The sequence below is a fragment of the Podarcis muralis genome, chromosome 5 (assembly GCF_964188315.1).
Source record: "Podarcis muralis chromosome 5, rPodMur119.hap1.1, whole genome shotgun sequence".
NCBI lineage: Eukaryota > Metazoa > Chordata > Lepidosauria > Squamata > Lacertidae > Podarcis > Podarcis muralis.
In genome coordinates this window covers 30639526-30663138 of record NC_135659.1, presented here as the reverse complement: position 1 = coordinate 30663138, position 23613 = coordinate 30639526, and the positions used below count along the sequence as shown (strand labels likewise).

Here is a 23613-nt window from a genome sequence, read left to right as displayed (position 1 = left end):
GCAAAATCTCAAGTGGGGGGGGGGAATGCCGTTTTTGAGCTACTTATGGAAAATCGTGCCGGGTTGCCACGCGCCCGGATTTTCCCGGACGGCCGTATCTCGGAGATGACGTATGGCAACCCTCCTCCGAGCCGACGCTCCGTAAGAGATACCTTGCAGTTCACGTCCGGCGCTGCGCGGCATACGCACATCCGGCGGTGCCCAGTAGGTGGCGCTCCCCTTTGACTACGCTTCCCCCACCCTCGAGAGGGAGCAGGATCTCGCCGCAACTTCCGCCACCGCCACTCGCCGCCCGAGCTCCTTCCTACGCGGGCCTTCTACCCCTTCGCGCTCCTCCTCTATAGCCGGCGACCCTGCGCAGCCAATCGGAGCGCTCCAGGGGCGGTCTCTCAGCCGCGCTCCTCTCAGCCCCGGCGTCACTTGGGCGCCTGCGGTGCGAAGGAAGCGGCAGGCGAAGCGGCGAGGAAGGAGACGCGACCAGGAGGCCGCCGACGTTCCCAGCAGCCCGGTCGCACCGCCGAGGGCTGTCGCCGCCATGGATTACGGGGAAGGTGAGGCGCTCCGGAGAGGCCGCGACGAGGCTGCCGCCGCCGCTGGGCTGGGCGCTGCGGACTCAAGATGGCGGCGGGGTCTGCGGCGGAGGCGGGAAACGGGCCTGGCCGGGCGCGCCATGTTGGTGGGGGAGGGGAGGGGAAAAGAGCCCCAGAACCTCGCCCGGGTCTGTGCGGGGGGAGTCAATTTGGCCTGCTTTTTATTTTATTTTTGCTCTTCCCACCCCCCTCTTTTAAAATTAATAAATAATAAATTTCATTTATTGAATGTTTTCAGACAAATGAAGACGTTCGCAGGGTTATCGGGGGGGGGGGAAGCTTGCATTTCCTAAAACATCTGATATAGTTGATGAAAAGTATAAATGGAGTTAATTGGGATACGCAGAAGGGGCAAAAAAGAAGATGGGAGAGAGCGGGGGGGAATTCCTGGAAGCGCTGAAAAGGGGGTGGGCGGAACTCGAGGTTTGCTAGGCGAGAATTGTTGAATTGTTGAATCGTCGTCGAGATGTTTATTTGTTATAAATGAAAATCATGAATACTCTTACACACACAAACACACATACCCCGCTACGATATCCAGGGCGAGGGCGCGCGGATAGGTAGGGTGGGGCTCCTGCAACAGCCACAGCCGCACGTGGAGAAAGCTTTTTCCTAGGTTCACCCCACCCATCCCCCAACCAAGGGGCGAGACTCGGCTTTATTTCACCCGGGTCAAAGACCCGGTTTGGCACCCACCCACCACGTGGGCATTTGCACACACAGGTTGCAAGCCTCACTGGCGCCCCTTTATTTGCCTGGGGCAAAATAAAACCTGGCTAGCCCCCCCCCCCCGTAAGCTACGCCACTGCCCAATGTATTTTATTATTATTATTAAATTTATATACCGCCCTATACACACAGGTCTCAGGGATATTCATAGGATAAAATCACAATATAAAAACCCAGAATGCATAATCAAAATGCAAACAAGAACAACCCAATTACCCCCCCCCCCCAGTAATCAGTGACGGAAAATAGAATTTAAAACACACGATATTTGTAATAAAACATATAAAGGTAAGGGTAATCGTCAAAGGGTAGGTTTAAAGATCAATTAACTGTCTTTCAAATCAAAACATTTTAGCCAATGGGTTTCCCCCCAATTGTAACCATTCATAGAAGCTCTCTGATCCAGTGGAGGTTTCCATGAAGGGAAGCATTTTCTGTTATTCCCCGTTCCTTCTGCAGCCCTTGCCCCCATCCCCAATTCTGATCCAAGAGTTGGGGAAACCTTTGGGACAGCATTTGGTGGGAGTATCTTTTTAGGCTGCATCCAAAACACTAAATTATCGGGGTAGTTCTTAAGTTTGAATTTAGAAAGTGAAGGATATTTCCATTTAAACTCTGTTATAGCTGTAATACTTCTTCCTTGGAATGAAGAGCTTTTAATAGTTGTTGCTTTTACGTTGACAACTTATTCTTAACAATGATTGGAAAGCCTACCAGACCTTTTGCCATAAGTTGCATTACTGCTATTCTTATATTTTCTGCAAGAGCGGGACAGGAAAAATGCAAGTAGACAATTCACAAAAGCAATTCACATGCCTTCTGCTTCTCAGAGGTTACATCTGGGACCCAGTGTACATTTACTGGGTTCGTATACCTAAGTGCAGTAGGTGGCAGTCCAAAGCAGAGAAGCACAATAATAAATCTGTAGTCTTATGTTTGTACAGTGGTGCCCCGCAAGACGAATGCCTCGCAAGACGGAAAACCCGCTAGACGAAAGGGTTTTCCGTTTTTGAGTTGCTTCGCAAGACGAATTTCCCTATGGGCTTGCTTCGCAAGACGAAACGTCTTGCTAGTCTTGCAATTTTTTCCCCGCCCCCCCTTTTTTTCCCTAAGCCGCTAATAGGGTTGCTTCGCAAGACGAAAAAACCGCTAGACGAAGAGAATCGCGGAACGGATTCTTTTCGTCTTGCGAGGCACCACTGTATTTGGTTCTGCTATGTTTGGGGTGCCAGCCCTTGATCTGTCAAATGCTGGTATCAGAGAGTGTGTATTCAGTGTGTATCTGAAGAAGTGTGCATGCACACGAAAGCTCATACCAAGAACTAACTTAGTTGGTCTTTAAGGTGCTACTGGAAGGAATTTTTTTTGTTTTGGTATCAGAGAGGTTGATTGATTGCAGTCAAGTAATTCCACAAAGCCAAGAATACTATTGTGTAGGAGAAAATGGCATCTACAAGAGCTGGTGTCTCCGTAAAGAACACATGTTTTTCATTTAGAAGTGGATGACTGCTGGTGGAACCCTGGAGAATAGGAAAGTGACTGAACTAGGCCTTGAATTGGTTTCCCCCTTCCTGTAGGGCAGGTTTTTTTTTTAAAAAAATTGCGTCTTTTGCTTTTGCCAAAAGACAATGTGGGGCATGTGCCAGCTCTTAAAAACTTCTTCAGGCTCCCCCTCCCCTTTACTTGTTCTGGTGGAAGACAGCCCAGAGGGGGCCTCATGCGTTGGGTGAGATCCAGCTATCTTACACTTTGAGAAGACATATTAAAATTGGTGGACTCTCCACGCTGCTCGCAACATATATGATTTCTATTACATGTGCAGAGGCACAGAACATAACCCCTGCTTAAATTGGGAGTTGCCTATATAGTTAACTATGGCTAGCAGCTTTGAAACAAGCCAGGAACCCATGGTTTAAAGCAGGGGTCAGCAAATGTTTTCAGCAGGGGGGTGGTCCACTGTCCCTCAGACTTTGTGGGGGGCCGGACTATTTTGAAAAATAGATGCATTTTAAATAAAAGGACACATTCTCTTCATGTAAAAATACGCTGATTGCCGGACCGTCTGCTGGCCAGATTTAGAAGGTGATTGGGCCCGATCCGTCCCTCGGGCCTTAGTTTGCCTACCCATGGTTTAAAGAGTATATTAGTTGCACTTTATTTCATTATTGTTAGGTTTATTTCCAACTTTCCCCCCAAGGTGGCTTACACTGTTATTGCTGATCCATTAGGAGAGGTCACGAGTCTCATTTTAATAAAATCAACTTCCTTCCTTTCTTAGAAATGGACCGTGACTATGGGCATGGTGCCTATGGTGGCCCAAGAGCCATGGACTCTTATATGAACCAGTCATATGGAATGGAAAGTCATGGAGGTGGTGGAGGAGGCGGTGGTGGTGCCAGGTAAAATACTGAATCACTTGCCTTACGTATTAAACGAAAGCATAAATATGTTTGACAATATATCCTTATTGAATTTAAGTGTTCCTTGAACATGCCATGTTGATTCTGTGTGCAAAAAAGCACAGGAAGGTACTGTGTGGTAGATTTTTTTTTAAAAAAATTGGGGTTGGATTCTTTTAATGATGTACAGTGCTGTAACAGATTTTAAGATGACTGCATGCATTTGATCTAGAGTCTCTGACATCACCGTTGAAGTAGCCGCATAGAATGTATAGTTGAAGTAGGCAATTTTGATTACATTATTTGATTTGATTTTAGCCTTCAATTTTCAAGGAACATTTAAATTTCACTTATTTGGTGCTAATACATTTTGTTAAAATGTTCCCTTATAGACAAATTGTCATGTCCAGATTATTTTATTGGCAGGTACTAATTACACTAAAATGTGTGTTTGGCTTATTCTACAAATTTTTTGTGCAGTGATCTTACCATTTTGTTCTTAGCGCTGTAATGGGATTCTGATAAGCTTTTGGATTTGCACGGTGCCTGCAGTTCATGTTTACTAACTTAAGGCCATCCTTTTTATGCAAAATTGGTTTTCTTTTAAGATCTGTGCATTTTTTAAACAAAATAACTGGATGAAACATTAAACTTTGTTGTATTCCCATTTTTATATTTTAATTATTGTATGAGAATGTAAGACTGCAGGTTGGCAACCCTGAATCCACAAGATCTTTTGTGACATTGAAAATCAGGAAACTGCACAGTTTTGTTGAAGAATTGGTTGATATCCAATACTTATGCATAGTTAACTGTCTCAAGAATAATGATTAAGATGTACCTACCGTTTAGTAATCTGCATATGATTGGAGTTCACTGATCAGAATTAATTTAAAATCACTGTTGTAATAGACACTTCTGTAGATGGTATTTTAAATATGCAAGTTTGTGTGACTGAAGTTTTAAAAATGAAAATGGGTTATGCTGTTGTAAACGAGGATAGTATACATAGTCACCAGTGTCCAATTTTCAAAGTAAAGGCTTTTTCTGTTTCTACTGAATTAATTATATTTTTATGGTGGGAGAGACTCCCCTTTATAGTGCAGTTGTACCTGACAACTATGTCCCCCTGCACTCTGCCTATTCCTGTACCTCAGTAAATAAGTAAAATACTGTTTTATATGGTTTTTGATGTTTACATCTAATGCATAGCCTTTCCTTCTGTCAAGGGTACATTGATACTGAAAACTTAGAGTTGCCTTTTCAGTTCTATACTAAAGTACCTTCTTTAGTCTCTAGAATATGCCAAATGTAATAATAGAATATGGGGTATTCTGGCAGTTGGACTGTATGTTGCAGAAATAAGAAAATTAAATAATTGCACTGTGAACTTTGCAGGGATTAAAAGAAAAAAGTATCAAGTTGTAATTGCCTCTCATTATTGATACTATCACAACTTTCCCGATTGAGAGGAAAGCCTTTTAAGTGCTGTTAACTGTTGTTAGGTATGACTTCAAAGATAAAATAGTTTTATTAACCTTTAAGTCTGTGCAGGTGCCTGCATCTGTAAGACTAGGTCTGGGCACAAATAATGAGGTTTAAATACTGCTGATAGACTAAATTTAGTGAAGTTCAGGTATTCTGAACTTTTAATATTACTTTTATGGAAAAATGGCTCAGATAGCTTTCTGTCTGGTCATATCTTGAAATTGCCCAGCCCTAATCAAGGCAAACCCTACCAAAGTAAAATATACATTGATTTGAGTTGATAAATGTCAACTGATGACTTGTCTTTTGAAATGTTTTAACTTTAGTAAGCTTACTTTTTTTTTCCTCACTGCAACTTTTCCAGGTTTGGACCTTATGAGTCTTATGACTCCGGGTCTTCTCTGGGTGGGCGAGATCTGTACAGATCTGGCTATGGTTATAATGAACCCGAACAAAGCCGCTTCGGAGGTAGTTATGGTGGTCGATTTGACAGCAACTACCGGAATAGCCTTGACTCTTTCGGAGGTAGAAACCAGGGCGGGTCTAGCTGGGAAGCACCTTACTCACGCTCAAAGTTGAGGCCTGGGTTTATGGAGGACAGAGGAAGAGAGAGTTACTCTTCCTACAGCAGTTTTTCTTCACCCCATATGAAGCCTGCACCTGTAGGCTCTCGGGGGAGAGGAACGCCTGCTTACCCTGACAGTGGATTTGGAAGCAGAAACTATGATGCTTTTGGAGGACCATCAACAGGCAGAGGCCGTGGCCGAGGAGTAAGTACAGAATCTTTTCAGATTCTTTTCACTAGTCACTCTTTTAAACCCTTTCAAGACCATAGCATTTAAAACAAACGTCCAAACACAGTGCACTTTTGGCCAAACTGTTAGGGTTGATGACCTCCCAATCCCGTTTGGTATTTACCTAGAACTTAGCACCCAGTGTTTCTTCATTTGCAAGCAAAGCACTAAGAGATTAGTTGCTAAGGCTTTTATCAAATCTCTCCTTTTGTTTGAAAGGTGAAGATTAAGGCAATGGGTTTGGTCTAAAAGGGGTTAAAAGGAATTGCATTTTTCCTTGTTAACACTAGCATCTTGGCTAGTGGGAGAAGTCTTGAATCATTGTAAAGGTTAATTAGAACCTTTCTCCGTTCTGAGTAGCTTAAAGGTGCAATGTATGTATACTGTTGAATTTTAGGGGTTGAATGCCATAAAGCTGATTTTGTCCTGATAGGCAGGCAATCAGTTCTACATACTCATTCTTAACTTAATGTAAGGTCACTAGACTTACGTGGAGTAATGGGTATAATAAAGATGTGTAATAAGAAATGAGGTGATTTGAAACCATAGTTAAAGGGGCGCCATCAACTTAACTAATTGTTTCAGAATGAAAACTAACGGTGCACTGAACAGTTTTGTCTAACACTTGGATGGTTTATATATAAAATTGCACACAACACGTTCTTGCATGCTGAATGTGATGTTCCAGTGCAGCTTCAAAATTGCAGTTGAAACATTTTGAACAGAGTAAAGAAACTCAAAGATTAGCAGGAAAAACTTTTTAACAGCTGCTAGACTCCTGATGGAATACTTCAGGTTTATAAGATGATGATGTCCCATTAACTTACTTTATAATCTTCTATCTCATTTTTGTACAAATAGTTAAGTTATAGAAGCTTATTTTGAGCTCATATATGCTATCATAAATCTCATAAGCATAATATGGTTCAAGAAACTAGCTCTAAAAAAACCATAGGGTAGTTTATTTATAGCCTAAATGTAGAGATAAAGATCTTTAAAAAAAGAAAAGGTGGTCTGCATCCCTAAACTGTTCTTTCAAAAACGTTTTTACCCATGTGGCATTCTGAAGGGTACAATTGGCATAATAAGATTTAACACAGAGAGACATAAAAGGAGCTAGGAGCTTTCTTGTAGTTTGGTAATAAAGTACTTTGCATATTTGTGTAGCCCTTGTTGTCAAGACTTTCTTTTTTTAAGTAGGTTTATGTTACTGAGTGAGTTAAAAGTCTCAGGGAGTATTGACAGTTCACTTTTTAAAACTTAAGTGTGCCTTTCTTGAACTTGAAATACTTTGAGGAATAAGCTACTTACTGTACTTAAAATGCATTGCACCTTTAATGGATCTGGAAATATTTGCTTGTGCAAATGTAAATCGCCTAGAAAGTGTCCTTTTGATTTATGTACATTCAGCGTGGAGATATTGCTAGATTGTTTTTTTGCTAGGGACCAATTTGTAGACAAAGTGAAATTTAGAACGTATGCATGGACTTTGTTAGCGTATTATTATTTTAATGTTCTCTAACATATTCTGGTGTGCTAATGCTATTTGTTAGTCAAGTTAGGGAAAATTATTTCTGCTTATATGATTTCACTTATCTGGTCAGATGAGCTTTCTTGATTTAATTAAATGTATCTGTAGGAAAGCTTGCCTGCCTTTTGGTTGGTTCCTTCTCTTCAGTTTGCTTCTATTTTCAGTGCCTTAAAATGTGTGGAACAAGCCAATTTAAGTATCCTTATGTAGATGTCTGAGACAGGAAGAAAGGAAATAGTCTTTTCACACCAGTAGATGACAGTTTGATCCTTGTTTCAAAACATTTCATGATACAAGGCAGTCTTGTTTTTCTGCACTCACTGCCGCAAACCCCCTCTTCTTGATATAGGATAGAAATACGTTTTTGGCTTTGTCTTTTGTTAAATGTATCATCTGGAGAATCTGAAGAGAGGGAATATAACTGAAATTAGAATATAACTCAAGATCTGGATTTATGACTTCTCATAAGCAGAAATTCATTTGATATAAACACTTTGTGGTCAATTAACTGAAAAATGAATAAGCTTGCAGTTCTGATGTGTGTTAACTTGCTAGTATTGCATTCTTTTCCCGGAGTTAAAATATTTGTAAATATGTATTTGTAGGAATTATGTTTCTTGCCACCAGCCATATCATTTTCTAATACTTGCTCTTCACCTGTTTACAGTACATGGGAGACTTTGGAGGCATGCATAGACCTGGAATTGTGGTAGACTATCATAACAAACCCAGTAATGCAGCAGTAGCTGCACGAGGAATAAAGAGAAAAATGATACAGCAGCCGTATAATAAACCAGGTGGGACATTTATCAAGAAACCCAAACTGACAAAACCTAATGTGAAGATGAACCAAAACAAACCTAGTAAGTAATTGAATGAAAGATACAAATAATAGCGCTATTTAACTTTTTCTGGGAGGAGACATTTATGATGATTTGCCATTCTTCATTTTTCAGCCTCAAAGCCCCTTTTGAAACTAGCACAGATTAGAAAATTTAATCTGCTACTTAAAATGAAGTCACTTTATCAGATTTGTGCCTATATACTATTCTCCTGTGTGAAATGTTATCTTGGAAAATCAGTCCTTTAATACATGTACGCCTATATTTTGGAACCTCTTCTGGCTTCTTTTATTGTGAAGACTGCTTGCTAGATGCTGTAGGATTGTTACCAAGAGAACAATTGCTGCTTAGACGAATTTCAGACCTTAATGTTTGAATGCTTATGGAAATACAATATTCAGATCAGATTTTTTTTTGGTTCCCTTCTGCAAAGATTGTTGACTTGCTATTTGAAACAACAACAGAAAGTTAACATTTTTTTTCTGCACTAACATCACTAAGCCTGTTTGTATAGATTGCTTTGTATGTGTATTTCACCTTAAATTTCCCCCTCATACTTTTTGGGCTCAGTGTGTGGTTGCTATTTGAATTGACTTGAATTTTGAGAGGACTCCAAATGGCACACATGCCACTTTGCAATATCTCTATTAGTGAAATACTCATAATTGCGATGAATGGAGTATATGTGGCTAAGTTCTGTGGCAGAAACGTGAGAGGTGGGTGGAATGACTGTAACATATTGCATGGTATCTCAGGTTTGCTCTTCCTGAATGGCTGTGTGTGAGAAAGTAAAGCAGATTTTCCCAACCCGATGCCCTCAAGATGTATTGAACTACACCTGCCACCAGCTTTGGCCACTGGCCATGCTGCCTGGAGCTCATGGGATTTGAAGTCCAATAATATCAGGAGGGCACCAGGTTGGGGAATGCTGGAGTAATGGGTCGTCAGAGAGAATGCTGGTTAGGATGGGGGCATAAGTACTACCAAATTTACTTTCAGAACCTTGAAACCAAAATAAATATTTGCTTGCGAATGTAAAGGTGCCATCAAATCTAATGCACACCTTAATTTTCGCAACGTAATTTGGCCAAAAATGGTGAGCATTAGATTCGAGTAAATATAGTCACTTGCTGAATTAATCTAATATTGTGCATTTGGGTATTGCTCACTAACATCGCATCAGCTATAGCTTGTGTTGTTCACGGGTTGCTTGTACAATAGGTACAAAAGATATTAAATATATATAATGAAAACTGGAAATTATATTTCCTCTTACAGTAGAAGGATACCGGACTAGATTGAGAGATTTCTCATAAGGGTTTCTGCCTTCATGCACCTGTTTCTATTTTGTCTTTATTTTGAGGTAGATTATCCTGTTTCTTGAATGTAAAAATATGTCCTACTGGTGCCCTTAAGCTACAATTTTTGTTTTTAACCAGCAAGAAATTGACAGTGGTCTCTGTTTGCTGGAAATATCTTCAAAACCTTGTTTCAGTTGTCTTCATCTCATTTAAGTCAACCTGAGATTTAGGCTTAAGACCTGAGATTTAAAAATTGTTCTTTATATGAATAAGTAACTTTTTAAAAAAGTCTTCTACTGTTGCATATGGTCTTGTTTCCACAGTGTAATCAATGAGATGGTCTAAATTTTTGTTTACCATTTCTTGTTAATTCCTCTCACTGGGGTTGGTGGTCTGTTGAAAGCCTCAGGTATGCTATTCTACCTTTGGAGTCTGAGAGTAAATGTAGAAAACACAACTGATTCGTTCATGCGCACAATATGACGATGGATTTTAAGTGTGATATAAACAACGGTGAATTGAATTTAAAAGGTGTGTAACCAATGAATGGAAAACCAATTACACAGTATGATGATGTAATCCTACATGTGCTAGTTCTGCTGCATTCTCCCAGTTTTGATATAATTTCAGTACCAGTACAAGAGCTTGATTAATTCAAATTATATGTATTTTCTTTGTGGATTTTTATATAACCTGCAACTGCATGCTAATTTCTTTAACATATTCTTTCAGTTTTTTATAACCAAACTTCCTATTTTCCCAGTTTCCCAAGGATTTAAGCAAAATGCTAGGTGAGACAAAATATTACACTGCAGCTTGATTCTCTTTAAATTTCTTCCTCCTTTCATGCTAATAGAGCCATGGACACCAAGCAAGAAAGCTACTACAGAGGTAACGATCTCTAGCTTTGCAAAATATTGTGCTTTGCAACAAGCGTTAGAGTGTGTCTTGATAGTTAACACAAACACCATATATGATCTAGAAGGCCACGGGGCACAGTGATGCCTGTCCCAATGAGATTTTTCAGTCTCTCCCCCCCCCCCCGCCCCCCTGATAGTGCTGGACTAGAATAAGAACCTGCTGTTAATACAAGAGTGAGGATCTCTGTGGTGCAATCCAGAGAGCAATCTAAACAGATTAGAATTCAGTGTCACACTATTCCAGTTGCTCCATTCTGGGGGTTCTGACCCTCCACAACCCGACTGGGGGAAAGGAAGGGGGAAAGCCCCATTGCAGAAGTGGAAGACGTTGCACTCGGCTTCCAGTAATGGGACTGGTTAGGTGAATCCTGCCCATTGAATTTTAAGGGTAGGCAACTGGTGGTTCTTTTCTATGTGCCATTGTGGTTTTAGTCCTAATAAGACATAATTGAAAGGCAAGATAAAAGCTATGTACTTGTGACTCTTCACCTACTTTCAGATTTTGGTCATGGAACCTGCATTTCAAAAAAACACATTTATATCCTTCCTTTCCATCATGGAACTCAATGCAATGTATGTGGGATTCTTAGGCAGTCCCTGATCGAGACTCGGGTGTTTTAGCTTCAGCATACTATTCAGTTGAACTTGTAGCTTATATTAAAAGACATCCAGTACTGAATTTGAGATACTTCAGTGCTTGTAGTAGCTTAGTGTAAATTTATATATGTGGAGTCTCAATAAACTTGCAGGTTTCAAAATACTAGTTATATAGCAAAATATCGGATCTTCAATCCAGTGGTCACAATAACTAGGAGGAAAGATTTTCTTTTTTAACCAATTGTTTCATTTTCAGCTTCTGTTCAGGGTTGCTTTGAATCTATAGCCTGTTTACACAGGATTGCTGACAGTTTTATTTATCTAGATAAGGTCTAGAAAAATCCTAGGTACCTGACTGTCATGGCATGTTGGAACACTGAATTATGTTTCTAGCTGGTTTGAACCTAGTACCTAAAGCAGTCTGTGTAAGGAACTCTAAACTATTTCACAGCAATTTGTAGTTTTATTTGCTTCTCTTACAGTTGTGCTTTGTTAAATGAAATCCGTGGCTTTTAGGTGGCTTGCAGTTTAAATGCAGTATCAGTAATAGAATGAACACAGCAAAAACATAAAAAATGGCTTGCATGAACATGGCACAACACAAAAACCAGAGACCCTCTCATAGCTTGGAAGAATACAAATGTTAAATGACATCCGCTAAAAGCTCAGTGTAACAGTTCTGATGCTCCTTGTCAAATGTGCCACCACAGGAAAGTTCCTGCTTCCATTCTGACTTCAGATGATGGACACCATGTAGGGAACCCCAGGAAATTTGCTGTATATGGGAATGGTCTCATAGCGTACATCCTCCTGAGATTGATGGGGCAACTCATTAAAGTTGAAAGAGCAAAGGTTGAATAATGGAAACTTAATATTAGGAAAGTGGAAATACATGTTGGTAAGATTAAAGGATAAGGAGACTTCCATTTCTGAGTTGGGCAGCTATTAGAAAAGCCAGGAAAATAGAAGCTTTTGTCCCGTCAGATCCTGAATGTTGAGCAAGATACAAATGCTCTTGTAGCTGACATGCTTGGTTGATCAGAATATTTTATCACGCCATGTGCAAAATAGATGTTCCAAATCTGATAAAATAATTTTGATCAGTCAAGCATGTCAGCGACAAGGACATTTGCATCCTGCCTAATATTCATGATCTGATGGGGCAAATTTCCTTTTTACTTGTCTTTCTGATAGCTGCCCATTTTATGAATGGAAGTATATTTAGCTCTAAGGGTGCAATATTAATGATAATTACAGCTTTAAATGCATTATGCTATGTAATAGCACAACTCTTAAAATGGTTTGACTGACAGATTGTTAATAACAAATAAGTGGAATTTAAAATTATCAGTGTCAGCAGAGTCCAATATTTTATCATCTAGTCGAAGTTAACCTTCCTCTCCTCCACCCTTTGCCCCACCCCCACCACTCAGAAAAAAATCTTTAGAGGACAAGGAGAAGAGAGGAATGTGAAGTCCTGTTGTGTGAATGAGTGGATGCCTGCTCTACTCGCCCAAAGGCAGTGTTCAATGCAACCAAATTTACTCACCACCACAGTAAAAATGGTCTTGTACCAACTTAACATCCAGAAAAACACAACCAGAATTGACTTTTTAAATTCATTCCTCTTAATTCAAGCTGATCACTTCAGCTAATTGAATTGAAATGAATGTTTTCTTCCCGTTCTGGAATTAATGTGCCACGTTTTGTCCGCTCATCTGTTTACTCTGGAAACTTGTGCGTTTTGACCTTTCATTAGGGTAATGAAGCTGAAGCAGGTGGCGCAATTACAGATGAAGACTTTACACAAGATGCCTGTGATGGCATCTGTCAGGAATTTGAAGGTAAGCCTGCTTACTTTATCAGGTAACTCAAGGTACAGTGCCTCCACAGTTTCATCTGGTTACATTTTCAAGAAAAAACTGTACTTAATGATGTGTTATTTCCTGCAGTTATGTGTTTCATCTTCAAAACGGAGAACGTTTAGTTCCATGGCTCTTGACTGTGACAAATGTATCATTACTTGCTTGTGATAACGTTTTCTTTTCTGCATCCAGATCATGCATACACAACACTTAATTTAACTTTCTGTTTCCTGTAGCATTAATGCCATCACTTAGAATTAGAGCTCTAGTATTGATCATCCTTATCTTTGTAGTCACTTAATATTTCATGGTATTGATTTTAAAGTAGACCAACTGCCAGCTGTTCTTCACCATAAATTGGTTGTGTTTATACATGCTGCTTATTAAAACAGGTAAACTATCTATTTCTAGGAGAAAGATGTTTCAGTTGCTAAACCATAACTTCAAACCCACAAGCACGAAAATTCTACATTGAGGCTGACATTCTGTCCTAAACTTCTTTTCCCCCTGATGTGCTTTGCCATTGTATATGGTCTGTATGATAAATGAGGAATGCTGGGAACTTGCTACAAATTGTATGGAGTTTCTTATCTCAAAACCTTGGGTGTATCTCATACTGTGTAATAGGCTTTCCATTGAAATACTGTTCACTGTTTTGTTTGTGCTGCTATGATTACAAGGTGAAGCAGAATCTTCTTTTTTTTTACTCCAAAATCGAACCATCTTCAGGTTACCACTGAAGCCTGTTTTGAGATTCTAGTGTAGTGTTGTATCTGGATTCATATTGATGGCACCTTAGCAAATTTACAAGTTGTTCCGCTTAAATCTTCAATTAAAGCATCATGCTGGAAAGTAGGAGTCTTGAGTTGGTTTCTGGACTTGAGCCTCCACTCCTCTGGACTTCAGTAAATCTAGAGATTTAGAAGGTGTCTGCTGATCTTGAGAGACAAGATGCAGACTTTCTCTCTACAGAACCCAATGTCAGATGGCTTATACAGCAGTTAAACAAGGACTCACTTGCGTTTCCTTTGAGGTAAGGTGCCACATTGCAAGTTCATCCCTATGGAGCGCTTTGGAGAGGCCTAGGGATTCTTTGGTGGAATGGATTTCTCTGTGTGTATGTGTAAAAATGCGAGTGGAGTGCTTGCACTATGTACTGGGGGAATAGTACTTCATTGTTTGCTTATCACCTCCAAAAGTAATTGTAGGCTGTTCTGATTATTATTCCTACCTTGGGTGTGAATAGCAGTCAGAAATTGACATCGTTGGTACCTGTTTTTAATAAGGCAGATGTTTCTTTCAAAGAGACATGCAAAGGAGAGAACAGCTGTTTGGCTGCTTGAAAATCATGTCCAGATTGACATCAAAAACCCCATTTTGCCTGTGAATTGAAAACCTGCCCCCCATAAATGCATGGAATCCGTAACATCTTTGAAACGAAATTTCGAAGTTGCTTTTCTGAATATGCAATCTCAAGTTTGGAAGAATGAGGACTGTTCATACATTTTGATATTTGTGTTAAAACCCACCAGATTGTCAATCATTTGGGGGGAACGATTAGGAAACCTGTACTCGATGTTGTGTCGTAGTTTAGGGTTAAAGTCTTCCATTTTATTGGGATTTTGAAGACTGCATGCTTTTCCTTTTCAGGTAATAGTTTTCCCTATTCAATAAGCTGTCTTCACAATAAAACCAGGAAGCATCTAGCTTAAAACAGCATAAATTTTATGCAGCATTAAGTTTGATATCTCCTTGATTGTAGGCTCTACAACTGTTTACTGTTCTCTGCTGGTCCCTTACATAGTAGTGCCTTTAGTATCTAGGCACAATGAGGTTAGGTTGGCTTTATCTTTTGCTAATTCTCAAACCTACACTGAAATGCTTGGATATTCCCTTTAGCTTTAAATTAACTAAGCCCTGGTAGATGCCATTGGCATAGGTGGCTTGACTTTGTTCCTCCTTAATGACGCCCTAAGTGTAGTGGTTGAGATGGAGTGTTGTAGGGTAAGTTGGACTTCACATTTCCCTCTTGTTGGAGTCTAGAACGCAATTATTTATTTAGCTCTTTAATTGTTTTTAGGCGTCAAGCCGGAGGTGAAAAATGAAGAGGAAGAAAAACGTCGAATTGAGGCAAGAAGAGAGAAGCAAAGGCGTAGAAGGGAGAAGAACAGTGAAAAGTATGGTGATGGTTACAGGTTTGTGGTGGAAATGTCATGAATTTGTCCCCAGCCAAAATTCACAGGCGTGCAAAGTGGGAATAGCATCTCCCTTATTCTGTCTTTGCTCTGCCTGCTCCATGGTGTCTTATGCCTGAGCCCCCCAATGCCACATAGACAGTATGCTATATTTCCATGTATCTGGAAGGGCAGACGCAATGTATTTCATGATAAGCCATTATTCCTGAACTATCAGGAATACCCAAAGAATTATTCATTGTAAGGACAGAATGCCTGCACACCATGTTGAGGGATCTCCTAGCAAATTATCATTTAATCCTCTTGTGAAGAGTGTGTGCTTAGTTTCAGTGGAAAGCTTCACAAGTTGTAATGGGTTTATTTGGTTTTGTTACCCGTTTGTTATTGTTATTGTTATATCTGTACCCCCGCCCATCTGACTGCATTGCTGCAGCCACTCTGGGCAGCTTCCACATAATAAAACATAAAACATTAAAAACTTAACAATACAGGGCTGGTATTGTGGCTAAATGTGAGCTGCAAGCCCAAAGATTCTTGGTTCAAATTTTGCCATGGTCATAAGCTCATTGCAAGTTTCCATGTACAATATTGAGGTATAGTGCATGAAATAAATGTGTTGTGGCACTTGGAACATTTGAAATGCTATATAAAAATGGTAATTGTTGTGATTTATTGCTGTGGTTAAATGTTTGACAAGCAAAACTTGCTCAGCACTGTCTGGCAGCGGCATCAAATGATGTCCACCCACTTGCTCAATGGGACTTCCTGTCCCTTTTCTCCCTCCACATGCCCCCATATGTGTGGAGCAGATTTTGGGAGCGCATGGAGGGCTGAGGAGGGAGGAGAAGTCTGTTGCGGAACTGGGATGCCCATTTGCACTATGTTGGATTCATCCAGGGTCTTTGATTCTATATAAACTTCGAAATACTGGACTCTGTGTGTTCTGTTAACAAGCAGAAAGTATAAAGTAGCTGCTGTTTTGACTAATACCACCTGCTTAAACAGGAGAGGTAACATATTTCTTTCTCTAGAGCAGTGTTTCCCAACCTTGGGCCTCCAGCTGTTTTTGGACTACAACTCCCATCATCCCTAGCTAGCAAGACCAGTGGTCAGGGATGATGGGAATTGTAGTTCAAAAACAGCTGGAGGCCCAAGGTTGGGAAACACTGCTCTAGAGTACAGTAACTTTAGGACTGTTGAGTCACTCCTGTTAGATTAATACTGCGGATTTCTATTATATGTGATTAAAATGTGTAACTAGGTGTGCCTTTTACTTTTCTGCCACCTCTGCCTGGGTAACCACGTGTCTGCAACCAAGAGCCTTGTTGCACATTAAAGACCAATGCCTTGTGGCAGAATCTTTTGTGGGCTAGAGTCCCATCAGAATGAGGATTCATTTGAATTTCTCTTTGGTCCATGAAAGCCTGTGCCACAACACATTTGTTTCAATCTTTTAAGGTGCCACGAGATCCTGGGTGAAATACTGGTCTTGCCGTTCAACCCAAGGCATGCTTATTCAGAAGATACCGTATTTTTTGCTCTGTAAGACACACCTAGTTTTTAGAGGAGGAAAACAAGGGGAAAAAAAATCTCCATCTCTGCCCAGTGCCTCTCCAGCGAAGCGGGAGGAGAAATGGAAGAGGCTCCATTTCTCCTCCCGCTTTGCTGAATGGGCGCTGCGCCGCTCTCCTTCTCTGCGCAGCACCATTCGCTCCATAAGACACACACACATTTCCCCTTACTATTTAGGAGGAAAAAAGTGTGTCTTATGGAGCGAAAAATACGGTACTCTCACTTATTTCTATTTCAGTTGCCACCTTGTATGAATCACATGCTTAAAGGGTCCAAAGGAAACTCCAAACTGACTTAGATTATTGTGATGGAACCATCTCTGTGTTTTTATCCGTATATTACATTTGTTAATGAAATGAATTGAGTGTTGCAGTGGCAGGATTTTAACAAATTCTATATCTCTCTGTGCAACATGTCTCTATCTTCTGCCAGAATGGCATTCACCTGCTCATTCTGCAAGTTTCGAACATTTGAAGAAAAAGACATTGAAGCTCATCTGGAAAGTCCTGTTCACCAGGAAACGTTAGATCATATTCAGAAGCAAACCAAATTCGACAAGGTTGTGATGGAGTTTCTACATGTAAGTTGTCTAAATGGAGCTATGGATTGGCTTGTGAAATACACGATTCACTGTGCCAATAACTTTAAACTGGGAAAATTGAAACAGTATTTCTAACACCATAAGTAAAGTGATACATTTTTCTAAACATAAATAACGTTAAAGAGTTTTTAACAGATACGTTACTTGTTTTTCTACATGGAGTGTGTTGCATGACACAGCCCACCCCTCCTGCTAGGACCAGCACTTTAAAATAACCTTGCACCTTTCAGATACCAATTTCTGCCTTCATTTATACACTCAGGATAAATGCTTCATCTTGCTGCATGGCAGGGATGGCACTGACCAAGAATAGCACAGTGACCAGGATCAAAAGAGCTTGCTTAGGCATGAGTGCTAGCTCAGGGGAATTCTCAAGATCTCTTCTTTCACTGGTGAACCCCTTTGCCGGATTGCAAAATGCTTTTGAATCTACTCAGTTACAAAAGCAGTTTGCAACACTGCAAATGGGGTAGTGGTGAAAGCCTCTTCTGTTTTCAGAAGATCTCTCTCTCTTTCTCTCTCTCTAAAGCACCCATCCCCTTTGGGCTCATCAAACTAATTTCATAATACTTTGGATCCTGGCCAGTGAGTCTGGTAGCTTCAGTATGTGGGAGGTGAATTTAAAACAAGTGAAGATAATGTTTGATTTCCTGAAAGTGATATACACTCTCTCCCCCCCCCCCCCAAGGAATGTATGGTGAATAAATTCAAGAAGACCGCTATGCGTAAGCAGCAGACTACTAGCCAAATGGAAGCTGCCCAGATGACTGAAAAAGATGTTATGGAAGGCAAGTGGCCTATGAAAGCGTCTGCTGTGTGTCAGCATAGCAAATTTGTCATGTAGGCACAGTCTAGAACTGTATGTTAACAAGGCCAAATCATTTCCTAAATTTGGTCACCAGCTCAGAAGTTGGGGGTGCCGGTCTCTGGGATATGGCCTGTTTTTAGACACCTGCCAAAAACTTTTATTCCAGCAAGGCTACCACGGTGTATAAGTTAGCTGTATTTGTATTATTTATTTATTGTACTGATTTTATTTCTGATTTATTGATAATTAATTTATATTTAATGTATATTTGTGTTTTAATAGTTTTGCAGATTTTCGCTGCATTTTGTGGATAATTTCATTACGTACACCGCTTAAAGAGTTGGTTGTCAAGAGGCCCTATGGATCTTACTTAATAAATGCATTTTGAAAATGATATTGGACTCGATGGGACTTCCCATTTAACTAACAAGGGCAAATGGTTCTGTAAACCTAAGTGATTGTTACTTAAAACAATCAATTTTGGGTTTTGGGAGGAGAAATGTGGTAAATGTTGAAGAATTTTGTGTCACTGCACCAGGCATTTGCAAAACTCCCATATTTGATGCCTACATGTAAATCTCATCTGTAGAATAACTTATCACATTTAAATGTGATAGTACCATTAATAGGCATAAATTTGGAAGAAATTCTTGTTTCTCCCTTTGTCTCATGGTTTACAAAATCGGTTTTGTTTGATATGCACACACAGATCCCTTAACCCTTACTACATGTCTTTCTCTTAGCATAATCTGTTACCCTTAGCATATTTGTTTCTTTGCCAGGTGTCACGGCTGATGACCACATGATGAAAGTAGAGACTGTTCTCTGCTCTGCATGCAGTGTTTATGTTCCTGCTCTACACAGTTCTGTTCAGCAGCACTTAAAGTCTCCTGAGCATGCAAAGGGAAAAACGGTAAAATTTGACTGTAGAGTTTTCCTTTTACCTTATTGATTGACCACTAAAGCAATAAAGATGGTCTAGTGCTGGCATCCCCAACCTTCGGTCTTCCAGATGTTTTGGACCACAATTCCCATCATCCCTGACCACTGGCCCTGTTAGGTAGGGACCATGGGAGTTGTAGACCAAAACATCTGGAGGGCCGCAGGTTGGGGGTGCCTGGTCTAGTGTGTGTCTTGATCCGTTGCTTCATTGAGCCCATGCTTTCCCCCCTTTGTTTGCTTTGCCATTAGTATCAGCAACAGTTCATGATTGCACCACACAGTAGTACAGAATTTAACAATCCTGTTTAAGACATACCAGCTCCCGTGTAAATTAGCAGAAGAAAGGGAGAGTACCTAATGTGATGCATATATTTGGTTCTTATATTAAATCTAAACGCAGTTGGGAAAGATCTGGCTGGGTAGTGCTGAAGTTTACATACTACCCCGGGGCTGTGGGTGCCACACAATCACAAACTATGGGATTGGCTTTCCCGGCCAACTGAAGATTTCACTTGGAATCTGATGATTCTGCTTGGCCACACCCGCAATCTAATCAGTGGCCCAGTGGTTTGCTCGCTAGGACTAAGCTGTAGATGGATACAGAATATTGACAAAAGCTAAGATCACCTTTAGTGCCAATCCTCCTTGAATTTCAACTTTGATTAGATCGTTTCCCCCTAATTCTATGGTTCTCTACACTTAGAATCATTTGAAAATGAGTAGAAAGCAAAACATAAGCTCAGTGCTCATTTGTGCAGACAGTTGGACGTACACAGACGAAGTACGACAGGCCATTCCAAAAGCAATAAAGAGAACTCCATCCTGCCACAAATAAATGGTTAGCGTTGCAGTTAATAATGACACCTCTGTAGTTGCTCTTATGATGGATGAAGTCCAATCATAGTTTTGCACTTACTTGGCTTTCCCCGTGTATAGATTTAGTTTCCAAATAGGTGAGTACCTATTCACCTCCAGTGAAACTTTTTCAGCAGTACTGCAGGTAACCTGAAGCAACCATGCACACATAGGATCATAAAGCCTTTGTGGCTCATAATGTATGGACTCCTATGAACAGGAGGAGGAGAGGTTACCCCAAAATTATGTTGAAACACTGACAGGAAAGTAAACACTGATATTTTTCCTCTTTGGGGTAATAAGGAATTGTCTTGATATTTTTAGGAAAATAAGATTTTTTTCACATTATTGAAAGTCCATTGAAAACCAAAATCTAAAAATACAGGTTACTCCCCACTATAAAAACAAGTTAAAAAAATAATAATAGCCTTAATCCAGTTGGTGCCTTTGCAGTCACAGAAATGCGTTGGAGAAGCATCCAATAATGGGGATGGGTTTCTTCCACCAATTTTCCTTCCTTCCTTCCTTCCTTCCTTCCTTCCTTCCTTCCTTCCTTCCTCTCTTCCTTCCTTCCTTCCTCTCTTCCTCTCTCCCTCTGCCCCCTCAAGCTGTCCCAGTATTCTCAACAGATCCATTCTACCATTCTAGAGAGTTGGAGGTTACTCCAGAACAGAGTGGATAGTGGCACTGGGGGAAGGGGGGGCTGGGGAAGGGTATTGGACAAAAATGACCTTGCCTCCCACTGTTCGAAATTAGCAGGGCGCCTGGCACATTTTGCACCTAAAGATTCTCCATTTGCGAGCACCTCCAAAAGTCTGGGTGCCATTTTTTGCACCTAGCTGACACTCAACGATTACTGAAATGTGTGTGCTTTGAAGCCTTGAAGTATATGCCAACAGCATTCTGTTTTGATGCCCACAACCCAGGTCCCAGAAGTCATTTGGCTCTTAGGTTTTTTATCCCAGTTTCTAACACTGTTGTCTCCTCTTCTGCTACCTTGTTAGTTTTCCATTTGTAGCTTGCTCTTATCATTTGGTCTCCTGTGGTTGACTGGAAGATGGATAGAATTTTATCTTCTCACCATTTCCCCCCTTGAGAAATCAGTGCTATTAATAGATAACCAATGAAGTAATTCATGTCCTATTTTGTATACAGCTTAAATTTAGTGATTGAATAAGTGTTTGGATGTGGTCACTTGGCAAGCCATACATTATTTTGATGAGATTAAGGGTGTTGCTAGCATGTTTTAAAAACACGGGAACTGCTTCAACACTTTATGAAGCCAACTTTATTTCCAGGTGTTGACAATAGGCCTCAAATAGTATGTGCTTGTATATCATAAAAATTAATGCAGACAAAACTGATTCATACTTAAATCAAAATCCTGTTCTGCAGTTGATCAGAACCAGCAGGGCTTGAAGATCATTGCAGATTCTTGTTTAATGATCCATAATAAATGTAAAACCACAGAGTGCCTGCTTCTAGAATGTGCTAGATAGTCCTAAACTATATCCTTTTATGATTGTACTAAAGCCAGTTGTTTAGTTGGTACATAGCACTCTTAACAGTAATTCAACTTTTGTCTGAATATTTTACTTTTACTTTTCTCTTCAATAACCAGTTCATATGTCTGGCTAATATTGCATTTGTTATAATGGGAATGGGATGTCTCTTTGGAATAGGTTTCTGGTGCTTGTTTTTACAGTATAATCTTGTTTACAGACTTACAAAGAGCAAATTAAAAGAGAGAGTGTACTAACTGCTACCAGCATATTGAATAACCCAATTGTGAAGGCACGATATGAGCGCTATGTCAAGGTAAGCTTGCAGTATGACCTAACTTTTTAGCGGCAGATAAAGAATGCTTAAGATCGGCTCCTGCATGATTTTCTCGATTTGATCATTTATAAGTGAAGTAATACTATATTTTTAGTTGGGTACCCGCACTTCACATCAGTAGATAAAACAGCTGCAATCAGAATAAATAAAAAATAATTGATTGATCAGAAGGGCTTGTCTATTGATCAATTAAAATGGCAAATATTTGTGTACTAAAATATTTCCAGTGCAAGAAAAGGCTGGATCCTTCAGATCCATGCTTGTCCCTGGCACGCTTCCAGTCTTATCAATAGCATGCCCGCTTTTCATCCTGACTGACACCAGAGTTGGTCAACAGCTGAATAAATTTACATGGCATTGGAAAGAAGCATCCAACATTGGATCACCATGATGAGGTCGAACAGAGGTCTCTATCCTCAGAGAGAAATCTAATGCTTCCTTTGTTCTCTGAGATGCCTTCCCAGAAATCAAAAGATTTTGGGGTTAGTGTGTTACCTGTCTGGTCCTCCCCCTCCTCGATTGTGATTTTATTGAACTTTGCAAAATATGTGACCAAAAAACAATTAATCCTGCTTGTTCCTGCACGTACATTTTAAATGCAGGCTATCGTTTTACTTATTTATATTTGCAGCAGTTTCGTAACACTCATTATTTAAAGATGCCTTCTAAGCATGCCATGGGAATTGTGTATCCGGTTTTATCCCGCTGTTTCCTTGCATCTTCCACTGCGTTCTTCACCCAACATGCTTTGCCCAGTGTTGCTAATATTTATCAATGTTCTTGCTAGGGTGAAAATCCATTTGAAGTTACTGATCAAACTCCTGAGCAGCAAGCGGAAGAAGACAAGGCAGACGAACCTGTGGAGGAGGAGGAAGAGGAAGCAGAAGCCGAGGAAGAAGAGGAAGCCGAGACTGCAGAACAAACCGACTTCACTCTTGACCAAACAGAGGATGCTTAAATGCGTGAAATGTGCACAAGTAGAGGAAAATGCCGCTTTATTTTTATTGTTTCCGTGGCTAAGTGTAAAATTTATAGTAGTTAGAAATAAGGCTTTTTACCATCCCTACGCTATGCATGCATTCCATTTAAATTGAAAATGTGTTTGTTACTTTGTTTTTACCTTTGCTTAAAATGAAGACAAAGCTCTTTTTAGTTTAGCTTTAATAGTAAGCCGGCGGCTGTTAGATTCGATTAAACATTGTATGGTGTATGTGTTCTTAATGTTTTCCTCTCTTGGTGTTGAGAATCGGAAATAAAGGAACTAGACTGTTTAATCATTTCAGCACAAAGGTATTTCAAGTGAATGCTACAGCTACTTTGTTTTAGAATGCATAAACTTTAAGAATTATGTTTTGAGTGTGGCAGTCTTTTGGACTGCATCACTCATTGTAAAATACATGTTACAATATATCTTGTAGTCTTTTTGTGATAAAGATGTATGTTTGTAGCAATAAAACATTTTAGAAATCTTAGTGTTTTGTTGTTTTAAGCATTGGGGCGGGGAAACAATAATTGAGTTAAACATTAGTAGAATGAAAACTATATATTAAAAATACAGATAAGCACAACAAAGGCAGCATAGCACCAGCCCACTTATTAAAAGCAGTCAGTTCACAAAAGTCTGTTGAAACAAGGTGGTCTTCACCTGCTGGCAGAAGAACAACAAAGAGGGAGCCAGTCTTAACTTTTTATAGGGAGGGAGCAGACACTGAGAAGGCCCTGTTGATCTATGCTGTATGAATGCT

General features: G+C 40.1%; 1 protein-coding gene across 8 annotated transcripts; it reads left to right on the top strand.

The window, feature by feature from the left end:
• The first annotated feature begins 213 nt into the window (after nucleotides 1-213).
• ZNF326 (zinc finger protein 326) lies at nucleotides 214-23340 on the top strand. 8 transcript variants are annotated; one of them, XM_028732833.2, is made up of 12 exons: nucleotides 214-551; nucleotides 3598-3718; nucleotides 5571-5976; nucleotides 8199-8394; nucleotides 10531-10565; nucleotides 12951-13035; nucleotides 15137-15251; nucleotides 17256-17403; nucleotides 18113-18212; nucleotides 19015-19145; nucleotides 21752-21847; nucleotides 22656-23340. In XM_028732833.2, exons 1-12 carry the CDS (start codon nucleotides 536-538, stop codon nucleotides 22824-22826), a joined length of 1620 nt encoding a protein of 539 aa, XP_028588666.1. In that variant the 5' UTR covers nucleotides 214-535; the 3' UTR covers nucleotides 22827-23340. The 8 variants fall into 8 exon arrangements, with proteins under 8 accessions (XP_028588666.1, XP_028588668.1, XP_077784611.1 ...); XM_028732835.2 differs by having other exon boundaries at nucleotides 357-551; nucleotides 15137-15233; XM_077928485.1 differs by having other exon boundaries at nucleotides 360-551; nucleotides 8199-8328.
• The last annotated feature ends 273 nt before the right edge of the window (nucleotides 23341-23613 follow it).